This window comes from Canis aureus, chromosome 8 (genome assembly GCF_053574225.1).
Source record: "Canis aureus isolate CA01 chromosome 8, VMU_Caureus_v.1.0, whole genome shotgun sequence".
In the NCBI taxonomy this organism is placed as follows: domain Eukaryota; kingdom Metazoa; phylum Chordata; class Mammalia; order Carnivora; family Canidae; genus Canis; species Canis aureus.
The window spans coordinates 26,743,995-26,765,449 of NC_135618.1; the positions used below are offsets into that span (position 1 = coordinate 26,743,995).

The window sequence follows — 21,455 nt, forward strand, 5'->3', positions numbered from 1 at the left end:
CTCCAGCCTCATCTTCTCATTCCTTTCCCAGAGGCTATGCTTTAGCCATGCTAAACTGCTTGTAATCCTCACTCTGTTCTCTACCGTCCCATCTCTCTCAAGTCCTTGTAGTAGGTTGAATAGTGACCCCTAAAAAAATATGTTCAAGTCCTAATCCCTGGAACCTGTGAATGTTACCTTATTTAGAAAACAGGGTATTTGCAATTGTTATTCAGTCAAGAGTCTTGGGATAAGACAAGTGTCTTCCTGAGAGGAGCAGACATAGGCAGAGAAGGGATGCCCACAGGAAAAGGCCGCGTGAAGGTGGAGGTAGAGAGGAAAGGTATGCTGCCACGAACCAAGGAAAAGCTAGAGCCATCAGAAACTAAAAGATGCAAGGAAGAATTCTCCCCTAGAGACATCAAAGGGAGCATGTCCCTGCTACCATCTTAATTTCAGATTTCTGGTTTCCAGAACTGTGAGAGTATGTATTTCTGTTGTTTAAAACCATCCAGTTTGTGGCAATTTACTATGGCCGTCATAAGAAACTAATACACTCAACCACCTACCATCCTTGCCTGGCTCTCTTTCACTGAGAAATCACTTCTGTTTCCTGGAAAACCTTCTGGCCACACGACTGCCCTATGTCCATTTCTATGAAAGCACTTAGGACACATTTTATTGGTAGTGTGAGGTACTGCGTTGGTTATGGACTGAACTATGTTCCCTCAAAATTTTTATGTTGAAGCCGTAACCGCCAATGTGATGATGTTTAGAAATAGGGTCTTTAGGGCAATAACTACGATTAAATGAGATCATAAAGATGGGGCCCTAGCTGATAGGATTGGTGTTCTTATGAGAAGAGGAAGAGATACTAGAGAGCTCTCTTTCCACACAGCACAGAGAAAAGACCATAGGAGGACACAGAAAGGAGGTAGTTGTCTGCATCCTAAAAAGAGAAGCTTCATCAGTGACCAACACCGGTGGCACCTTGGTCTTGCACTTTTTGCCTCTAGAATTCAGAGAAAATAAGTTTCTGCTATTTAAGCCACCAAATCTGTAGTACTTTGTTATGGAAGCTCTAGCAGATCAATATATCTCTTCACCTCCCGGACACATCTAAGTGTTACGCATGTATCCTGAGATCAGAGGCTGAGGGTCGTTGTCTCTGAATCTTCAAAATATCGTAGGTGCCCAAATGGACTGATACATAATTGAATGAGTTGCTATTTTTAATGTTTCAGAATTAAACCAGCTCATCATTGTCTGATTTAAAATTCTTCTTTAAAATGTGGTACGCACACTCTAAATTGAGATAAAAATGGAGTGAATCATGATTCTTTTATTTTGAGCCCTTTTAGACATTTCTTATCAGACACTAAGATAATTGATGACACTGACAATTAGTGAAAAACTCAATCTAGGTCTGTGAATTAAAGGAAAAGATAAAGATCACAGCTAAAAAAAAATTCCTGAGAACTGTGTCACCACCAGGTCAATATAAGTCAATGTTGTGATGTGTCTGATAAAACAACAAAGCAGACAACAAATCAAGCCAAATAAAGAAAACTTAACGTGACCTTATGTTTATTAGTGCTGTGTCAATTTTTGAAGTGTCTGTGTAAATATTAGATCTCTGATACCCTTTAATAATTATATTTGCAAAATATTTTACGGTCATGGAATTACATAATTAGAAGAAAATCCAGATGCTTCCAAACTATATTTCATGAATTCTTAGGAAATTCACAGAAGAATTTTTAGGGCATTTATGAGAAAGAAAGTGGGGAAGGAGGGTGGATTACATGATTATATGTTACCAGGACTGGTGATCTAATTTGCAGAGTCCAGTGCAAAATGCAAATGTGAAGTGCCTTGTTGAGATATCATTAAGCATCTCAAGATCGTGACAGCAGAGCATTAAACCAAGTGTGGGGCCCTCCGGAGCGTGGGGCCTGTGTGACAACAGACGTTATACACCCGTGAAACTGGCTCTGCATGTTATGATTCCCAGTTTGGAAAGTTACTTGGAAAATCACTTAAAGAATGAGTGGATTATGGTGGGCAAGAAGACAGGGTATTAGGAAAATTTTACTGATAATCCAAGCAAGTGATGATGAGGGTCTGAACCAAGTTTGTAGAACTGGGAGTGAAGTGTTAACATGCTGAAGTAATACCTCCTTTGACTGTCTACTTTGGCTATGTAATTTCCCCTGTTTTATTTATATTCATAAATGACTCCAAAGCTATAATCTTAACACTGCAGAGCTCCAAGAAATGAAAGTACCCAATAAGAAAACTTTATGGAATAAGAAAAATCAATTATAGACTGAGTTAAAAGGCCCTGTGACTCTATGTTAAAAAATGGCCCAGATGAATTAGTGGGTAGCATTGTAAGTAAGTTAAACATAATAGCAATGAACGTATGAGAGCACTTAAATACAAGAAATATGTCTGATTTACGTGCGGTGGCTCCCTTTAGTGTCTCTTATCTGATGAATGTCCTGAGATTTGTGGCTCACTCTAATAAGCCAGCAGTGCTAGAACACGGCTTATGCCATTGCCATGAGAGCAGCAAGGGACCACGATGGGAATCAAAACTGCTCCTGGGAAACTACAGAGACATGAGCGGTGCAGAACCAAGGTTAAGAGACCTGAAGTTCTGCACTGTCAGCGCTCCAGGGCATGTACTTTAGTTATTGGGAGGCAGTCGGAAGGCGGTGGTTTAGAGCACACTGAAGAGGCATTCTGGATTCGGATCCTGGCTCCAGCACACACTAGCTGTGTGACTCTGGGCAAGTTATTAAATTTCTCTGAGCTTTAGTTTTCTGATCTTTAATCTGCAAACTCTAATAGTACCCATGGCATACAAGTGTGAGGACTGAACAAGAAAATCTGTGTAAGGTACTTAGCACAGTACCAGCACACATAGCAAAAGGATGTTACTTATTCAGACAGCAGTTGTTAGCTGTTCACGCAAATACAGGCTCCCTTTTTAAGGGAAAATAAGAGTCAAACGGGTCTTCAGTTTTAGGGTTTTTTAGAGTGCATGAGGACTATTCTAGAGTTGGCTGCTGGAGGGTCCAAAGGGGTGCTGTGCAGGATGGTGAGAATGTAACCAGGAGCAGCCACAGACGCAGCTAAGGACAGGGACCTCACCAGCCAGCATCTCTGTGAATCTAATCCAGCTGTCTCCATGTCCACGGGCAGTTATGGTTAACTGGGATCATTTATAGGCATGCAGCAGGGCCTGTCCATCCTCAGGATGTGCACAGATCCCATTCAGGCATCTTCTCCAGTTACCAGACTGATGAAAGGTTTTCCCAGTTGAGGTTAGAGTGGCAAAGAGCCTTGGTGAGATGGCTTGTGGGCTTTATATAAATGCCAAGCAGTATCACCATTTCTCTCTTGGCTCTAATAAAATTGCCATAGAAAATGCAGAAGCTTAATTTATTTAAGGAATTGACCCCATTTATCAGAGGAATCGATCCAGTGCTTTGAGTAGGCATAGCCTCTCAGTCTGAGTATCATTTTCTGCATCACTATACTTTGAGATTATAGATTCATCAGGGGACAAGGCTAAGCATCTATTTAAATCTCCTGGTTACAAAATATGAGCATTTAAGATACGGCTGTAGTTGTTTGAACCAATCAACACACTTTTCTATGTCTGTATTATATTCATGCTACTGTGGACATTGTGGTACTTATTATAAAAAAATGGTCTCTAATCTCAGGGAATCTATACTCTACTAGAGGCAGAAATATGTAAATAATAAAACAAGGAGGCTGATCTATTTTAAATGCAGCATTACTAAGGTCTTTCCAGATTAGAACAGAGGCAGTGGCACACTAGGGGCAGGGCAGTAGCAGCAGTCTGCCCCAGGTGCAAGCAATAAGGGGATGCAATAATAAACCCTACTGAATGTCTCTCTGCTCTTTATGATTGCCAGGCGATTATGAACAGTGTTAGGAATAACATGCTCCTGCCCCCCAGAATCTTTTGTGGATGCAGTTGATAGTCTCCTTCAAAGATGGCTGCAATGGTCTCCCAACCCCTGGCTCCCTTGCCTCTTCCCCAGAAAGAGGTGAAGTTAAATTCTCCTCCCTTTGAATCTGGGCAGTCTTGTGACTTGCTTGTCACCAATAAAAGACAGCAGATTGACACTATGAACTCATAAAAGCCCATGAACTTCTGTCTAGTTCTCTGGAACACTTGTGCTTAGAGTATTGTAAGAAACCAGATCACCTGGGGCTGCTATGCTGAGAGGAAGCCAAGACACATGGAAAGGCAATGTGCTGGCAGCCCAGATGCAGACACATGAATGAGCAGTCTTCCAGATGACTCCGTGCCTCAGGTATCAAGACATACTTTGAGTCAGCCTTTGAGTCTTCCCAATTGCATCCATAACATCATGGAGCAGAGGCAAGACAGCCATACTGTGTCTTTTTCAGATATCAGACCCGCAGTCTGTGAGCACAGTAGAGTGTTTTATGTCACCAAGTTTGGAGTGATTTGTTATGGAACAACAGTAAGTGGAACATTGGTCTAAGCTAAAATAATCACTGCAGTTACTGTTGAGTGTTAATAACATAGATGTAAACTTTAAATCAGCACATTTTATTACATAATCTCTAATAAATATTATTTTATTGTATAAGGAAGTTAATTTGAAGAACTCTCAACTACACATCTGCCTCGGGCATGTGGACTCAGCTACATATATTTGTTGAGGGTAAATCTGTAAAAGTTGGGAGCCACTCAATTGCAAGCTTTGGCCCCAGAGCATCTCCAACTCCTCTGGTGTTACATTTAAGCAGACTTGAGAGGAGGAAAAAAAACACAATAGGATTATAATTGTAAAGATGAAGAAAGAATCTTGAGTTATTTCAATTCTGCCTATTTGTGTGACCACTTGGAGTTTTTATGTTTAACTTAAGGAAAGAAAATAATAAAACAATGAAATATTCCATTACAATGAACTAATGAAATAATATAAATGTATAGTATTTTTGTTGCTAAGTGCAAATTTTCAAGACACATGAATTGTTCTACATTTTTATGCTTTAAAATTAAAATCTATTCTTATTTATTTTAAAACTGAAAAATAGTGATTATTACTGTATTACTGTTATCATGTAAATGTCATTGAAAGTACTTTTTTCCATACAGAGGAAAAGATATAAAAATTATTTGCTTTGGTGGCAAATATAATAGGTGTGCCACTGAAGATGGGTAGATTAACTTCAGTTAAAAAGATGGATCAAAACTTCAAAAAGATCAACCTTGATCAGGGTCATAATGGTAAAGAATTTTTTTTCACTACAGAGGATCTTAATCCTTTGTTGTAACTGGGAGATACTCCATGGTATGCCTCTTACATGAGAAGCATATACTTCATTCCCCTGCCAAAACCACACAAAGGTGGGTGTCTCCTTCCTTTAAGCCCTGGCAAACAACTGCTGCTGGCACATGATCCGCACTGTCAAACAGATATGCCTACAAGTCACCCAAAGAAGTCAAGTGAAACATCCATTTCACTCGCAACCACAGTGGCAGCCGTGCTGGTGGAGGCATCAAGAGGTGTGGCGCCAGTAGTGTCCAGGGTCCTGTGGTCAGAGCAGTGCATCCTCACCGTACACTTCCTGTGGGCTGATTCTGACTGTGGCTCTGTTTGCTCAGGCTCCAGCAGCTCCTGCTCATTCCCTGAACCTGGGCTCTAAGCTTGTCCTTTCACTTCATTTTGTCAGATCTGCTTTTTATTATTTATAGTAGAGATAAATATTTGTCTCTAAAAATAGAGATTTTGACAAATGCATTAAAGGTGAATAGAAGTTTGACCAGACCATATCTACAGGTACTAGTGATACTGCAGATGGAGAGAGTAAAAAAAAGTAAAAGAATTGAAGTAGAAGAAAATACTGTGATTCGTAGTTGGTAATGGTCCACTGTGAACAAAGTTCCCATGAACTGAGAATTTAACTCATGAAAGAGGGCATTACGAAATAAGAGAAGTGACTGAGCTCCAGCTACCATAACAAAATATCACAGACTAGATGGCTTAAACAACAGGCATTTATTTTTGTCACAGTTCTAGAGGTTGGAAATCTGAGATCAGGAGCCAACATGGTCAGGTTCTGGTGACAGCCTTCTTGCTATGTCTTTATAGGGCCCAGAGAAACAATATGATCTCTGCTCTCTTTCCTTAGAAGGGCATTAATCTTATCATAAGGCCTCCACCCTCATGACCTCATCAACACCTAATTCTTTCCCAAGACCTCATCCCCAAATACCAACAATTAGAGGTTAGGGCTTCAACGTATGAAGTTGGAGTGGGATGTAGAGGAAGACACAATGCAATCCATAGCATAAGAAAAAACAGGTTTTAGCCAAAATCAAGAAGGCTTCATATGCTACATGTAGGGATTGAAGGGTTGGTGAGGGCAGGCTATGGAAAGCTTTTGTGCAAAGAGAGATCTGCTTAACACTCATGCTTGAGGAGTGTTAAAAAGATGGAACAAAACTTCAAAAAGATCAACCTTGATCAGGGTCAATACTGCAATAGTAAAGGCAAATGATACAAAGGAGCCAAATTCAAGCAGTAGCAGAATGGGGGACAGGGTAGAGAAGAGTCTGGATTTGAGAGATATTTCAAATGTGGAACCAACAGGATTAATCAGACATCTGGATGTGGGGGTGTAGAAGTGGGAGGGGTTGAGGGTGACTCAGAGATTTCAGGCTTGGGTAACTGGGAGGGTAGGGATGCCAATAATCAAATCAGAAGAGACAAAAGCAGGAGCTCGTTTGGAGCAATGGCAAGATCATGATTTTGGCTTTTGAAATGTTGAGTTTAAAGAGGTAATGGAACACCACATGGTATGTTCATGTTAGGAATAGTCTGGAGTTCAGGAGAGAGGTTAAGGTTGGTGAAGGAATTGGTGGTTCACTTGAAGACATGGAGGTGTTAACGCATGAGATCACCCTTGGGAGGGATAATAGAGGGAAGCAAAGGTCAAGAACAGAGACTTTGTAAACACCAGTAGACAATTTTCTGACATTGCAATAAAGCATTTATTACTGAGGAAAGAAGCAAGTTTGGACACATTGTCCTTCCTCAATGTCTTAAAAAGAGAAAAGTTGAGACAGGAGAGGGTGAGCAAGAGCCTCAATGTTGTTGAGATGGCTGGCAAAACAAGGATTTGAAGGGGCTTTTGGTAAGGTCACTGTGGATGAAATCTGAGTAGTATTGGTAGAGTGTGTGGTGGGGGGATGGAGGGTGAAGGGGGAACAAAACATACTGTAAATGGCTTATAAGGTGCAGAAATATAAACTGATCTTTCTACAAGTTTCTTTCAGAGATGGAATGGTAGCTCAAATTAACGGATGGCTTTTGGGTAGTTATTGGTTTTGTTCTTTGATAGTGGAAATTTTAGCAAGTCTAAGGAAATCATACTTCTCTACATCACATGGAAACTAATAGCGCACATCCTTATATGTAGAAAGATGCCCGATTAATATGTTTGACAAAGGAGAGAAAGCAATAAATATCTGCGTGTAAAGTGCTTAGCACAGTAAGTACTCAGTAATAATAGTTATTATTTTTATACTTTACATTTCCGTATCATTATAGAGGGATTTCTCCTTGTTGTTTGAAATCCTTTGTTCCTGTTCCAAGATTTTCTTTAAGTGGCATAAACAAACAAATGGCTCAAAGCAGACTGTGTTCATAGGAGAAGGTAACCTCTTTTGTAATGCAGTGGGAAAGGTGCCAAGAATTCTCCTTGATTTAAACTATCTCAATTTAGGAGGGGTCTGATGACTGAAATTACAGTGCCATAATTTTTTTTCCTATACGTGAAGGCACTTCAAATGCAAGTATATTTGGCACAGGCAGTTATGACAGAAGATAATACAGCACAGTGTTAACCCCTTGCTGTGTGTTAGCTTATTAGATCCTCTCTGAGTGAGAACTAGATGAAACAAGTATGGCAAGCCACAGAGGTTAAGTTGCTCTCCTCTCCCTTCAGGGAAGAGCCAGCCATTCTGCTATAGGGAGAGCAGTGAGCTGAGTGTCCACCTGTAGCACATGGTGTTTGAGCAGAGCTCACAATGTGCCTGGCCAGCCCCCAACCAGGGGGCTGAGGGGGATGGTGGTGGTGATTGAGCCATTTCTGCAGTGTAGGGCTCTCCTAATGGGAATCTCTGGTCAAGACTGGCCGAGACTCTCTCAGGTCTACACTGCGGTCTGAGACTCTCCCTATTCAATCTTGCTTCTACCTGCTTTCACAAGTATTATCCCCCTCCAATCTGCCAGTACATCTCAGTTTCCTAATTTTATTTCTAATATTACTCCTAAGTCTATCTCAGCTTCCGCTTCTTGGAGGATCCTAACAGAATTGGGACAATTTAAGAAAGGAGGTGGTAAGATGGGATCTGGGGACACGTTCTTGCTGGAAATGAGGCACGTACAGTCCACTAGGCAGCAAGCCAATTGCTAAAACCCACCAGTAGTGACTTGGGAGACTGTTCTGGTAGGGCTAAGAAAACTGATCTAACCTGGTTTAGTTTAACCAGGTTAAACTTGCCTGATATCAGCACTGGAAGTCTGATGTCTGATGGTTAGTCACCCTAGTGGAGAGAAATATCCTAATGAGGCCAATGATGTGGGAAGTTGAGAAGTCCCTGGAAACAATGCTTAGAGGGATAATGCGATTGACTGGCTCTTACTAAGTTGTGCTGGTGCCCTACAGAAGGAAATTGAAAAACTGAGGACAGCTAACAAACAAATCAAAATGGAGTGTGATGGTCAAAGTGCCTCTTAGTAGAAAGAACTTAATAGAAAGTTTTTGTTTCTGCAATGTCAGAGTAAAAAGAGCCGAAGGCCAGACTTAGGACTTATGAGCTAAGAGTCTAGGGATCTTCAAAGATGACTGAACACTCAGATAAGGCAGGTCTATTAGACCAAGGACAGGACCCTGGTTAGAAAAATCTAGACCCTGGGATCCCTGGATGGCTCAGGGGTTTGGTGCCTGCCTTTGGCCCAAGGCATGATCCTGGAGACCTGGGATCGAGTCCCATGTCAGGCTCCCTGCATGGAACCTGCTTTCTCCCTCTGCTTGTGTCTCTGCCTCTCTCCCTCTCTCTATATGTCTATCTTGAATAAATAAATAAAATCTTTAAACAAAAAAAATAGAAAGAAAAATCTAGACCCTGACACGAGGGATGGAGACATCTGAGAGGATGTACACGAAGATTATGGTTCATTAGACTCCTCTAAACCCTTGGAGCCTTCAGATGTGACCTACCCCTACCTATGCAGTGCTAGCATTCCTCCCAGTCCCACCCACACCAGAAGACATTCTAACAGGGGTATGAGAAGCCTCTTTCCCCAGGGCAACAGGGACTCTCTCAAGACCTGCTTCTACCTCTTCTTTCTGCTGTCAGGCCCACAATTAGGGCTTAGTGGCTCAGGATGAGATGAACCCAATAAGGGAGGAGAGAGCCTCTATCCCCAAACTGCTGCATGAATTAGCCGATACATGACAGATGGAGCCAGGGGAGACCTATATGGCTGAATTTTGAGGGGGCTTTATCAAGGAGGCTGAAATATAAACAGATAAGGGAGTGTTTGTTGACATGAGTACTCTCCCTGGGGATGTGGGATTTTACTCTTGCAAGGCCCCCAGGAAAAAGTGAAAACTCCCTGCTGGGCAGGCTCCTAAAAGCCTGGTGAAATGAATTACTTTCTCTCCATGAAGCTGGCATGCCTGAATTGCTTTGGCAGATGGTGGAGGAAGGAATTAAAAGGCTCAGAGAAGTGGCATTGCTGAAATGGACATATAATATGAGCCTTAAGGACCCACCAAAGGATGATGTAGTATAGGAGGACCTCATGGACACACTGTCCATTTGAGGCACCAGGAATGTGCTAATGAGAAAGGCACAGAAATTGAGGGGTGCCTCTCCTCTGTAGGCCAAGATTGACGGTAGGACCCTACCCGCTGGAGTAGGGTCCTAGGAGGTTACCACGTAGCTGGGTCCTTTACATCCATGCAGATCCTGGGGAGCCTGAAGAAACAGAAGCCAGTGCTTTACCACTGGAAGCAGGAGTGGGTGTGGGTGTGTCCAATTATCATAACAATGAAGAAGGCCTGAGTGACAGCCAAGGTGACTTGACCAGCAGATAGTTTTAGAGAGGATTTATAGAACATAGTGCTCCCTAGAGGCAAAAGATGAGGAGTCAAGAAAAATACTGTATAACCACAAGGTAACAAGAATGCAGAGCTGAAAGTAGATGCCCCAATAAAAAGTTTTAATCCTTTGTGCAGTTTCCAAATCAGAATGAACTAACTGAAGAGGCAGCTGGTGCCCAGAGAAAAGGACCCTGTGACTCTACAGAAAGTATATAATGTAAGGATTTTCCCAGTCCTTCCTCAAAAGGACTTCTGATCATTTATTCACGTGACTATCTATTGGGAAGAAGAGAATATCCAGATATTTTGAGACTATTGGACACAGAGTCTAAGGGGTCATTGATACCTGGAGACCTGAATTAGCATCATCATGGCCCCCGCTGGAGTAGGGTCCTAGGAGGACTACATAGTAAGTGAGTATGGGCCAAAGTGTCTAGGTCTGTGAACACATCCAGGTGGATGTGTTCCCCTTGGCAGGTGGAATATTGGGGAAATTCAGTGGGAAGCTTATGAAACTATACCCGCCCACTCCTGCCAAGATAGTAAATCAAAAGCAATACTGCATTGAGGGATGGGGGATGGTAAAGATTTGTCCACCACTTAGGATCTCAAGAATACAGGAGTGGTGGTTCTTATCTTATCTCCATTTAATGCAACAGTCTGGACAGATCCTGGAGAATGACTGTAGACTACTGAATCTTCAACCAAGTAGTAGTAACCACTGATTTGTCAAATGCATTTTTTTCTTATCTTGTTCAAAAAAGAGGATGAGAAAGAGTTCGCATTCACATGGAATAGGCAAATTTTACATCACCGTTTATGTCAATGTGATATTAACCCTCCTGCACTTTGCCATATCATAGTCTGACATGACCATCATATTGATCCTCTGCATCAAAGATGACATGCTAAACTTTAAGCAAAATAAATAAAAGATGGTCAGCACACTGGAGGCCTTCGTAAGACACATGCACTCCAGATCTTGGGAGATAAACCCTATAAGATTCAAGGCCTGGAACATCAGTAAAGTTTTTAGGGATCCATTGACCAGGGACATATTACATATCCCATCCAAAGTAAAAGACAAATTATTGTATCTTGTACCCCCACCATAAAGAAAGCACAGCACCTTTAGATCACTGTGTTCTTGGGGACACACATCCCACACCTATGAATACTGCTCTGGCCTATATGCCAAGTGACATGAAAAGCTGCCAGCTTTAAGTGGGGCCTGGAACAGAAAAGATCCTGTGGGGTAAGCAGCCCTGCTACTTAGGCCACAAGATCCAGGAGACCCTATGGTTCTTGAGATGTCAGCAGTGGAAAGCATACAGTCTGGAGCTCATGACCAGCCCTACTGTGAAATTCAGTGTGGCTCTTGGAATTCAGGAGCAAGTCCATTACTTCTACAGCAGAGCTTAATGCATCTTTTGAAAAATAGACTTGAGCATGTTATTGGGCATGGAATAAATGGAATGTTTGATTCTGGGATATCAAATGACCACACATTCAGAGCTGCCCATTGCAATCTGGGTTCTGTTGGACCTGGTCAAAGTGATAGCGCCTACCATGGAGCTCTAATGAGCATTAAGCACTACCAATGCCAGTTAGATTATTATGTATCCAATTACTGTATGTTGTAAAGAAGTAAAAGGTAACTTAGAAGTCGTCATTTTAAAAGCAATTAAAGTTCTTCAACATCTCAAATGATGTGCAGAACATAAGATATTACAAGTTAAGGATCATAAAAATAAAATATTCACTTACTTAAAATCAAAAGCACAATTAAAATCCAATCATCATGACCATTTATATTACTTTGTGTGTTTGAGCTATTTGGCTGCCTGGAAAATAAGACATGAGATAGGAATTTATGGAGTATACAGTTTTTCAACAACCTTCCTAATTTATACTGTGCAACATTCAATTAAAATCAATCAATTCAATTAAATCAATCAACACAGTAGGAGTAGTTTTCTTCACCTACTGTGTGTGAGGCACTGCACTCTGAAGATCACAGGGCATGTGGCTGCCTCCTTTTCACTGGGCACATACCAGGAAGCAGTGCAATATAAGAGACCAAATGCTGGCTTTGGAGTGACACTGGCCTGTGTCCTATTTCTGGTTCCAATGAATATTAGCGATACAACCTTGGGCAAGTTAATTAGCCTCTTGTATCTTCAGTTTTGTTCCCTGTAACATGAAGATGGCCATACTTTCATTCCAGCCACTGTGAAGATTAAGTTCTATAAACTACTTAGTAGGAGGCTGGGAGGCTTACTTTCCAATAAATGGAAGCTGGGGGACAGAGGGTTGAGATACAGGAGCAGGATGTCCAGGGATTTGGCTAAGTTTAGCCATAGCATCGAAGGAAGCTGATGATGGTGTGCAAACCCCACACACAGTGCACACTGGAGCACTGAGATCTTGGTCTAGATCAGACTTTCTTTTTCCTTTGTTCTAAGAGAAAATGCTTAGGGATTCCCAGCTGCTCAAATCTACACTCCCCTTGCCATTGCTCAGGGTCTTGACAGTTCACAGAGTCCAAGCTTATTCCGTTTCTCAGAAACTAGGAATTTCATTTCATTTCACTTCATTTCATCTGACTCTGGTCTCATCAACCCCAGGGCTCTCACTCTTAAGAGAACCAGCTAAATCCAAATCCTTATTTCATGTCTGAGATTCCTTGACAATCTCCTTAAAATATTCCCTTTACTTTTAGTTTCTTTCCTTTCTAGTTCCCTTTTTACACTTTATCAGACCATTTTAAATAAGGAGGTTATATCAGCATGTACAGGCTGGATGCATTCTAGTATTCCATATATATTTATGGAATTGAATTAAATAAAATAATTCTGAAGCACTACTGTAATGTAATTTTTCAACTCCGCATTACTTGTTAACCCAAATGTGAAGCCTCAGGTTGGTTTACCATGTGTTTCTGATTTATTTATCCTTGCTAATCCTTAAATCCCCCATATATTCCCCATCTGAGGTTCCCCCTCACTTTTTCCTAATTGTATCTGCAGTCTCCTGCTCACACTGTCCTCTTACCTGGAATGCCTCTTCTTTCCCTATTCAAATCGTATTCATCTTCAAAACCCAGCCCAAGTACCACTTACTTCTGAAGCACTCTCTCATAGTGCTTGGCAATAGTGATCTCTTCCCTCTTGGACACTGAGTGGCTCTCACTGTCAGAACTAGATATACTGACAATCATACTCCAACTAGAACTTTATTATTCACTATCTTCAGGGAAAACGTATCTAGTAGGCATGGTACCTAGGGCTCATGATACTTTTAGGGACCAATAAAACTGTCTTAATTTCTTTTTCAAAACAGAAGGAAAAGTGAAAATTTAGGTTAAAAAATGTTTATCATGTTATTTATAAATTTGTTTCTATGGCAATGAGGTTGTAAAAGTATACATTTTTGTTTCAAAGGCAGAAGAGGCCCTGAGAGCACAAGTTAAGTGCCTACGGCCGACAAAAGTCATAATGGAGCCCTGACTATACCTTGTATTGTCCTATGAGAGTAAATTCTGTTTTCCTAAATAGGATGTACAAATGTTGCCAGGAATCCCCAACCTGGAATTTGTTAACACATAAGGACAAACATATTAATGGAATATTAATGGAATATTAATGGAATTATATGACATATTAATGGAATTCTATGACATATTTTTCAATATTTCAAAGAGCTTAATAGAATAGTGTATTTACCCACAATAAGCCCACATGCACTAACTAAAATGTCAGTACTCTTTACTTTGGCCGGAACTATATTAAGTCATTTGGCAACACTGCTGATCTCACGCTGCTTCGTGGTTCTGATGCATTGTGGAAGACGCAGGAATTTCTGGGATGTGCCTGGAGAACCAGACACCATTATAAAGCCATGAGTCAATCACAGAATACCTAATCATAAGTCTCACTTACAGAAGCCAGGGAAAACTATGGTAAAGATGCAGAGTATACATGTGTCTTTAGTCATTTACGCTTGTTATTTAATAGTTGTATGTGTGCAATTTTAATAACTGTATGTGTACAATTTCAACACAACATAATTCTACTTTTATTATTATGGGCCACTGTTCAATATCTGGGCCTAAGTTGGGATTGGAAAGCATTATATTAGATAGAAGATTTAGAAATACAAAGTTCATGGAGGAATGTGGGACAAGAAGACGGTAAATTATAAAAGGGGTCCCTTGGTAATGAAAACATTGGAACTCAATGGGTACTTTGCAGATGTCTTTAGTAACCTCCCTGCTCCCTATGACACTTAGCTGAAGGCTGACAGGACAAATGTCAATCGACTAATAATAGTGGTCACAGCAGCAGTAGTCGCGGTAATAGCAGAGCAGTCACAGTATAAGTGGGTGCTCAATAAATACTGTTTGATAGATTATCTACCAGACACAAATTTGCTCATTTGAAATCTAGAGCACAGGGATCTTATACATTTCAGCATTAAATTGCTTCTGAGCAGGGAAGATTTAGAGGAATGGCTTTCTGATGGCAGCCAGATCTCATCAGTCATTCAAGACAAATATATTGAAGGTAACCCAGAGCTTTTCTTTTTACCCACCCCGATGGTTCTCCACCAAACACAATCCCTGTCCAGTCTCATGACATTAAATGCTGCAGGCAAGCTGCCATGTGTTCCCCAAATTCCTGTACCCCAGAATGAGGACCTGTGCATTGCCCTATATAGACTAGGGAAAATGCTACTAAAGGAGGGGCTGGGGATGCCTGGGTGGCTCAGCGGTTAAGCGGTTAAGCATCTGCCTTCAGCTCAGGGAGTGATCCCACGGTCCTGGGATTGAGTCCCATGTCGGGCTCCCTGCATGGAGCCTGCTTCTCCCTCTGCCTATGTCTCTGCCTCTCTCTCTCTCTCTGTCTCTCATGAATAAATAAATAAAATCTTAAAAAAATAAAAATAAAGGAGGGGTTGCTCTCAGAGTCTCTCAGGGAAAATCTCTTGAGAAGGAGCAAGGCCTGGCTACTGAGCTGTCCCAGCGCCTCCCTCCCCCCACCAGCTAAACACAACCCATGAGAGAAGCAAGGTTTGACTACCAGTAAAACCACAGATCACCTTCACAGAATCCTGAGGATAGCAAATTCTTGTTTTGAGGGTTAGGATGGTTTGTTTACAGCAAAAGATAATGGAAAAAGGCCAACAAGCATAGCTGACTCTTTCTCTTTCTTTCTTTTTTCTTTCTTTCTTCTTTCTTTCTTTTTCTAAAGATTTTCAGAAAAATCAACATAAGGCCAGAATTGGAAGTAACCTAAAGAGATTATTTTAGGTCTTTCTGTTTCACTGGAAAGTCACCAAACATTATTTCTCATTCTCAACTTTGAAGTTCATTTGACTTTAATTAGAAAAACTTCTCGTTTTATATGAAATGAATAACACAAAGCTAAATTTAAGTATTATTCTAACGTGACTTAACACTGAATTATAAATTTAATGGTTGAGGGTTAAATAACCTTCAGAATTTTTTTCCTGGGAATCCAACAACATTTGCAAAAATAGGCATAGAGATATATATTTTTTCCCCCTGAAAGTTCTCAGTAAAGCAAAAGAGAACAACTCTGTTATCAAATTATCCCCAAAGCCTTAATTAAAGTCAAATGCTAAGGGAGACTTCAAGTTCCTTAATTTTATTGACTAATCCACAAAGAGAAACATCAGAAAAATATGCCTCAGTTCTTATTCAAAGACTTCATAATAGAGCTTATTTATTTTATGTATTTACGTATGTTTATAACACCTCTACAACATTAAACAAATTTATCTCTACCTAAATACAGCAATAAGCCTGTTTCCACAGAAAATACTGAATATACAGCTGTTTTCCTATTTACCTACTCATCAAAATTCTGGCAAGTATTTCATGAGATGGGGTGTTGAAACACCCCAACATTTCTATTATAAAGTTTTCCCAAGGTGTCTCTAGTGAAGCTGGGAAGAAATATATATGTATAAGGGTTCAAATATAACAGTAAAACCTGACTGTAATGCCTACATTTGCAGCAGGAGTTATATTCAGAGTTGCCATAGCAGCCACCCACACTCACACACTCATAAAGGGATGGTAGGGAAGAGAGAAAAGCAGTTAGCAGAGAACAGAATCTATTGTTAAAAAGACAGAGGTACTCTGCAATGTAATTACAAGTAGGAATCCTGACTTTTAGTCCAAACCACTGTTTAGTGATAGAAGATTTCCGAGTGCTGGAGTGTTATTAAATGTTTTTTTCTCTAAACATATCTACCATCTGAACCTTTGGCCGTAACCTTTACGCATAAAAGTTACTTAGGTTATGTGGCAGCAGGAGGAAATTCAGCTGACCATGCACATATTGGAGCTAATATAATTTAATAGTCCTTTTCTGGAATATTTGGAATCATTGTAGCCAGGAAAATGGGTGATTCTATGGATTTGGAACAGGCTGCTTCGCTTTCTGAGTGTCCTCACCTGTGAAATGGGCATCATAATACTACATCAAGAAGTTTTTATGAGGATTCAATAAATCAGTACAAATAATCAATTACTACATAAATTACTACATAAATTATCATATAATTATATATATAAGAAGTGGCTAAAACACATGCAGCTGACGAGAGGCAAGACAAGATATGAAGATTTCTCCGGGACTTCAAAGGATAATACCTTCTCCCAAAGCAATGCCTTTGAAAACACGATTTTGGCAGGACAAAAATATCAAGTATTTATAATACTAGCACATTCACCACCACTGGCAAACCCTGGTTTGCCAGCAAAATCTATCATCTATTAGTGCTAAAATAAACATGTAATGGGATTTGGGCTCAGAGAGTATTCTGGAATTGGTCTCAAGTCATTGGCTTGATCACATATGTATATGCAGACATTTGCAATTCATACTCGGATACAAATAACAATGTCAGATTTAGATGTGATGACAGTGAATGAAAAGTATTTTGTGACTTCTGATTCACTCAAGTTTTAAAATCTTCATTTTAAGGCTGAATGCTTCATATTTTAAGAGAGGTGGGACATGCAGTCAAGCAATATAATGAATAGAAAGAATGTGCGTGGATAAACAGATTTCATATCAAGTTGGAATTACATTAGAATGGAAAGCAGAAAGCAAAGCTGATGGGATAAAGAAATCAGGAGAAATGGGAGGAGCAGAGTTGGGAGCACACTGAGAGGGGACTCAGGGAGGTGCAGCAGACGTCAGAAGACTGTGGAAGAGAAAATGGATAGGATGAGATTCGATTTTTAACTCCAGAAAGCCTTTTTTGATGGGATTTTTAAAAGTCTGGGCTGCGAGGGATAGAATTGCCTCAGCTAGAAAACTTCAGAAATGTTAAAATGCATATGCTTATGGCTTCCGAAATTATCCTGCCATTGTGAGTGGTATGTACAGTGCTGTATTTTTCCCCCTAAATTGTTGCTTATTTAGTAATTTTATTTCCAATCTCAAGGAGAGGTGTCATAGGGTGTTACTGTGGATTCTCTCTGCTTTTTAGAGATAAGCCGGCATGATTGCATCAAGAATATCAGAAATATTTCCATAATCAAAAAACTCCTTGTGGGTAGAATTAATTTTTTAAGTCATCAGTAATGACCAAATTTGGTTGCATTTAGGTCCTGAGATCTCAGTCAGTGAGCTGAAAACAGAAGAAAATAGCTATTGGCATTGCTGGAATGGAGAACCCCAAAAGTCTTTTAAATTCTCTGAACTTCTTACTGTAGCCATGGCAAAGCCTACAGAGCACACTTTTGGAGTCCAGCTCCATAGTTACAGGCAGATCCTGGTAATAGAGGGGAGGGCTGATGGCAGGATTCTGGGGCCAAGAACTGCCTGTCAAGGCTGCCCTTCTTTCTACTCCTGCAAATCCAGTAAAGTGCTCAACCATGACCATTTACTTCCACCTAGAGGTCCGGGACAGCTGCAGTAGAAGCCTGGCTCTCACCTCTGAAATGATGGCAAAGACTCAAGAATAAAAGGGAAAAACATAATTTATAAGGACATTTTGGCTAGTTCTCGGAGAAAATATTAAAACTAGTTGAGACATTATGATGACATAGTTACGAATAACCAAACTAAAATCTTTCTTAAAAAGAGTTCTCTTTTCCCCGCCTCCACCAGAAAATATTAGAGCTTGAGTAGGCAGCTAAGAGGCCAGGATAGTTTTCTTAATTGGGTTATTACAAGATTATGGGGACTGCTACGGGACAAATTTGTTTCCATTAAGCCCTATTTAACATAAAGATAAACATATTCTCAAATAGAAATGCTAATGGCTATATTTTTTTAATACAACCAACTACCCACACATAATCTCATGAGAGTCAACTAACTTAATTTTATCCGCAGTACAAACAGCTATTATTAAAAATAAATTAAGTGGCCTACAGAAAGCTGTTAATGTGACTTCCATTATGGCAGAAAAAATAATTTCCTCACTGGAAGAATTAACAGAAAGATAGACTAAAACTGGTTAATAATCCTTGCTTACCGTCAGATACATAGCTGCATAGACGCTGAGAGCCGCTTCTTTGGATGGAAACGTTTTCCTTGCCCTCATGATGAGATCTGGGTTGCCCGTGCAGGCCTCCTCCCCACTGATGAATTGTGTATACTGCTGACATCCGAGTGCTGTATAGTTGGGCTTACACAGGGCAAGAAAATGTGGAGCCAGATTCCCTGTAACCACTTGCCCCGCATTTACAAAGATATCTGTAGCAAATAGCCCAAATGTATAAATACCTGAGGAAGAAAACAAACCATTGTAACTCTGTTTTTTGTTGTTTTTCTGGTTTTTTGTTTGTTTGTTTGTTTTTGTTTTTTGTTTGTTTGTTTTTGTATTTCAGTCTATAATAAGCCAACATGGCAACATTTTGGAAACTACAAAATAATTCTTACATTCATACATATACGTACATACATATGGTTTCTTCCATTTCACTTCTTTCCAGCTCTTTGCTTTCTGGAGTGATGAGAGTGTTAAATCATTTAACATATCGCGCTGTCTACCACTGGCTACAATTTTATGCATGGCAGGTTTGTAAGACATAAGATAAAGAAGAAGACTAGAGTTGGGTAATGTGGTTTTTAACAAGGAGACATGCTTCTTTGGAGAGGGCTCCGTCTCTCACCTTGTACTAATGTTGGCAATCTGTATTTTCCCTATTTTGAAAATATTTTGCATCTTACAAACATAAAGCCAAGCAGTTGTCTCCCTTTGATTATGCCTCTTAAACCCATCCAGACTGATGTTAACTCTGTTGGAGGTGCCAATTAGCAGTAAAATTCAATGCCATTAGCTTTCATTTAAATATCACGGAAAATCTTAAGAAGAATGGTTCAGATTAATTTTTAACCTGCTTTTACAAATATATTTTAAAAAGTCACATAACAGCTAGTAACTTAGTCCCACCTTATATTTTATATTTGTATTTTAATTTATCAAATTTGGGGCAATTTCATAAATAATAATGCAATCAAAATGATAATTTGTCAATTATCTTTATAGCATTGACATTTATTTGTTTTGGTAATCGGAAGGTAGAAAATTAGGTATACAGAGATTTTTTTTGTCCCTTGAAAGGAATGTGACAATTTACTCAAGTTTTAAAAATTTCTTTCTAAATTCAATATCACTGGTCATTAGAATCAAAATTTGTCTTTCTCTTTAGGTAGAGTAGGCAAAATAAATTCCTTAGTATCATTTTCAACTAAACTGACAGATACAACCTTTGAGGATATGGTACCAATGTGAAAAAACTATTATTTTTAATTTAGGGAAATAATATTCAAATCAGGTATTTTTACATTATAAATGATTAGAGACAGAATACTTTCCAAACAGTTTCTTCATTAAACAGTCATATGGTTCTATTAGAATAATCAGACACTTATCTTTTAGTCATAGATTTCTGGATTGCTTATTTGCTAGACCTTTATACTTAATTATTGGCTATTATGCAGGAAACAAATAATTTTGTTGTGCAGGATCAAATAATTTTCCAGCATCAGAAGCATGGCTATCCTTTTAATTTTTGAAGTATAAGATTATAAAAGGCTGATGCACATAAATCTGCACATAGCAAAACTGTGTATGCAAATGGTCGTGAAACAAAAACCTTAGTTCTTTATCTAAAAATGTTAAAAGAAAATAATAAAAGCTCTTTCTTTACATCTTCCCAGCATGTCATGAGTCATACAAGTAATGCTATCAAAAGTAGAAACTTAGGAGAGGCAGAGAAATGAAAGAGAATGGAGCTCAATAAAATGCTCTTGTACGTAACCTCTCCTTCCAATCATCATGCCCCAGCACAGGAACCTAAATGGCAAGTCTTCATCTCTACTCCCTTGAAATTTAGGCTAAGATGTACTCATCTTATTTAACCAAACCCTTCTTTTTATCTGCTGTAATAAGGTTTCCTGTGTAAAATAGAGAGAAATATTTGATAAGGATACGGAAATATCTCTTGATACTTGCAAAGTTCCCAAATGTGCTTTTAAATTAAAATATTCATTGCATTAGGCCCAAGGCCAATATTGTACTACAAAGATACTTATTAAAGTGAGATCCCATGAGTGTATCCACAGTGCTGACCACCAGGATAAACTCCCTACAAAGAATGATGCCCTATTATGCAGTAATGTTTTGCTTATAAACTTCCCATTTTAAACAACTAGAAATACCCAGATCATTATGAACAAGCGAAAAGAAACAAATCAAGCACTCCTAAATATTTTATAAAATCACATAATAAGAAACATACGGAGATTTAAAGTATGCTTTATTTTGTGCCATAATTCTTTAGATATACATGTGCAAATGCAAAACATACCTACTTAAGTAGGCTTAATAAAATTTGCTTTAACAGTATTTTTGGAAAGTGTCAATTTCATCATTTTTAGTTATGAGTATATTATTGCTTATTTTTTTATTAAAAGACTCATGCAAAGATTACGGAGTATTGATGCATGTGAAAAAAATAGCTTTTTAAAGTTTCATATAAAAGTTATTACTTCAACAGTATAAATGAGGGCTTTGGAGATGTATAACTTGATGGCAATAGAAAGAACAGTCCGAGATAAGAAGACCTTTTGTCTTTAGAGAGATTCAAAGGTATGATGACATCTGATTAATCTTTAAGTGGGTTTATATATAGATTAGGTGATCTGAGCATAATATCTCCAAAGTCTTCATCTTGATCCCATTGATATGAAATATATATTGAAGGATACAGTACCTTAATCTAAACACAA

General features: G+C 39.3%; 1 protein-coding gene across 1 annotated transcript in view; it reads right to left on the bottom strand.

Moving 5' to 3' along the window:
- The window catches only part of PLPPR5 (phospholipid phosphatase related 5), a 121,463-nt gene that overhangs the window by 56,904 nt on the left and 43,104 nt on the right, over nucleotides 1-21,455 (bottom strand). Inside the window, exon 5 of the mRNA XM_077906988.1 lies at nucleotides 18,694-18,944. Coding sequence (XP_077763114.1) covers nucleotides 18,694-18,944 — 251 coding nt within the window. The remainder of the gene's footprint in view (nucleotides 1-18,693; nucleotides 18,945-21,455) is intronic.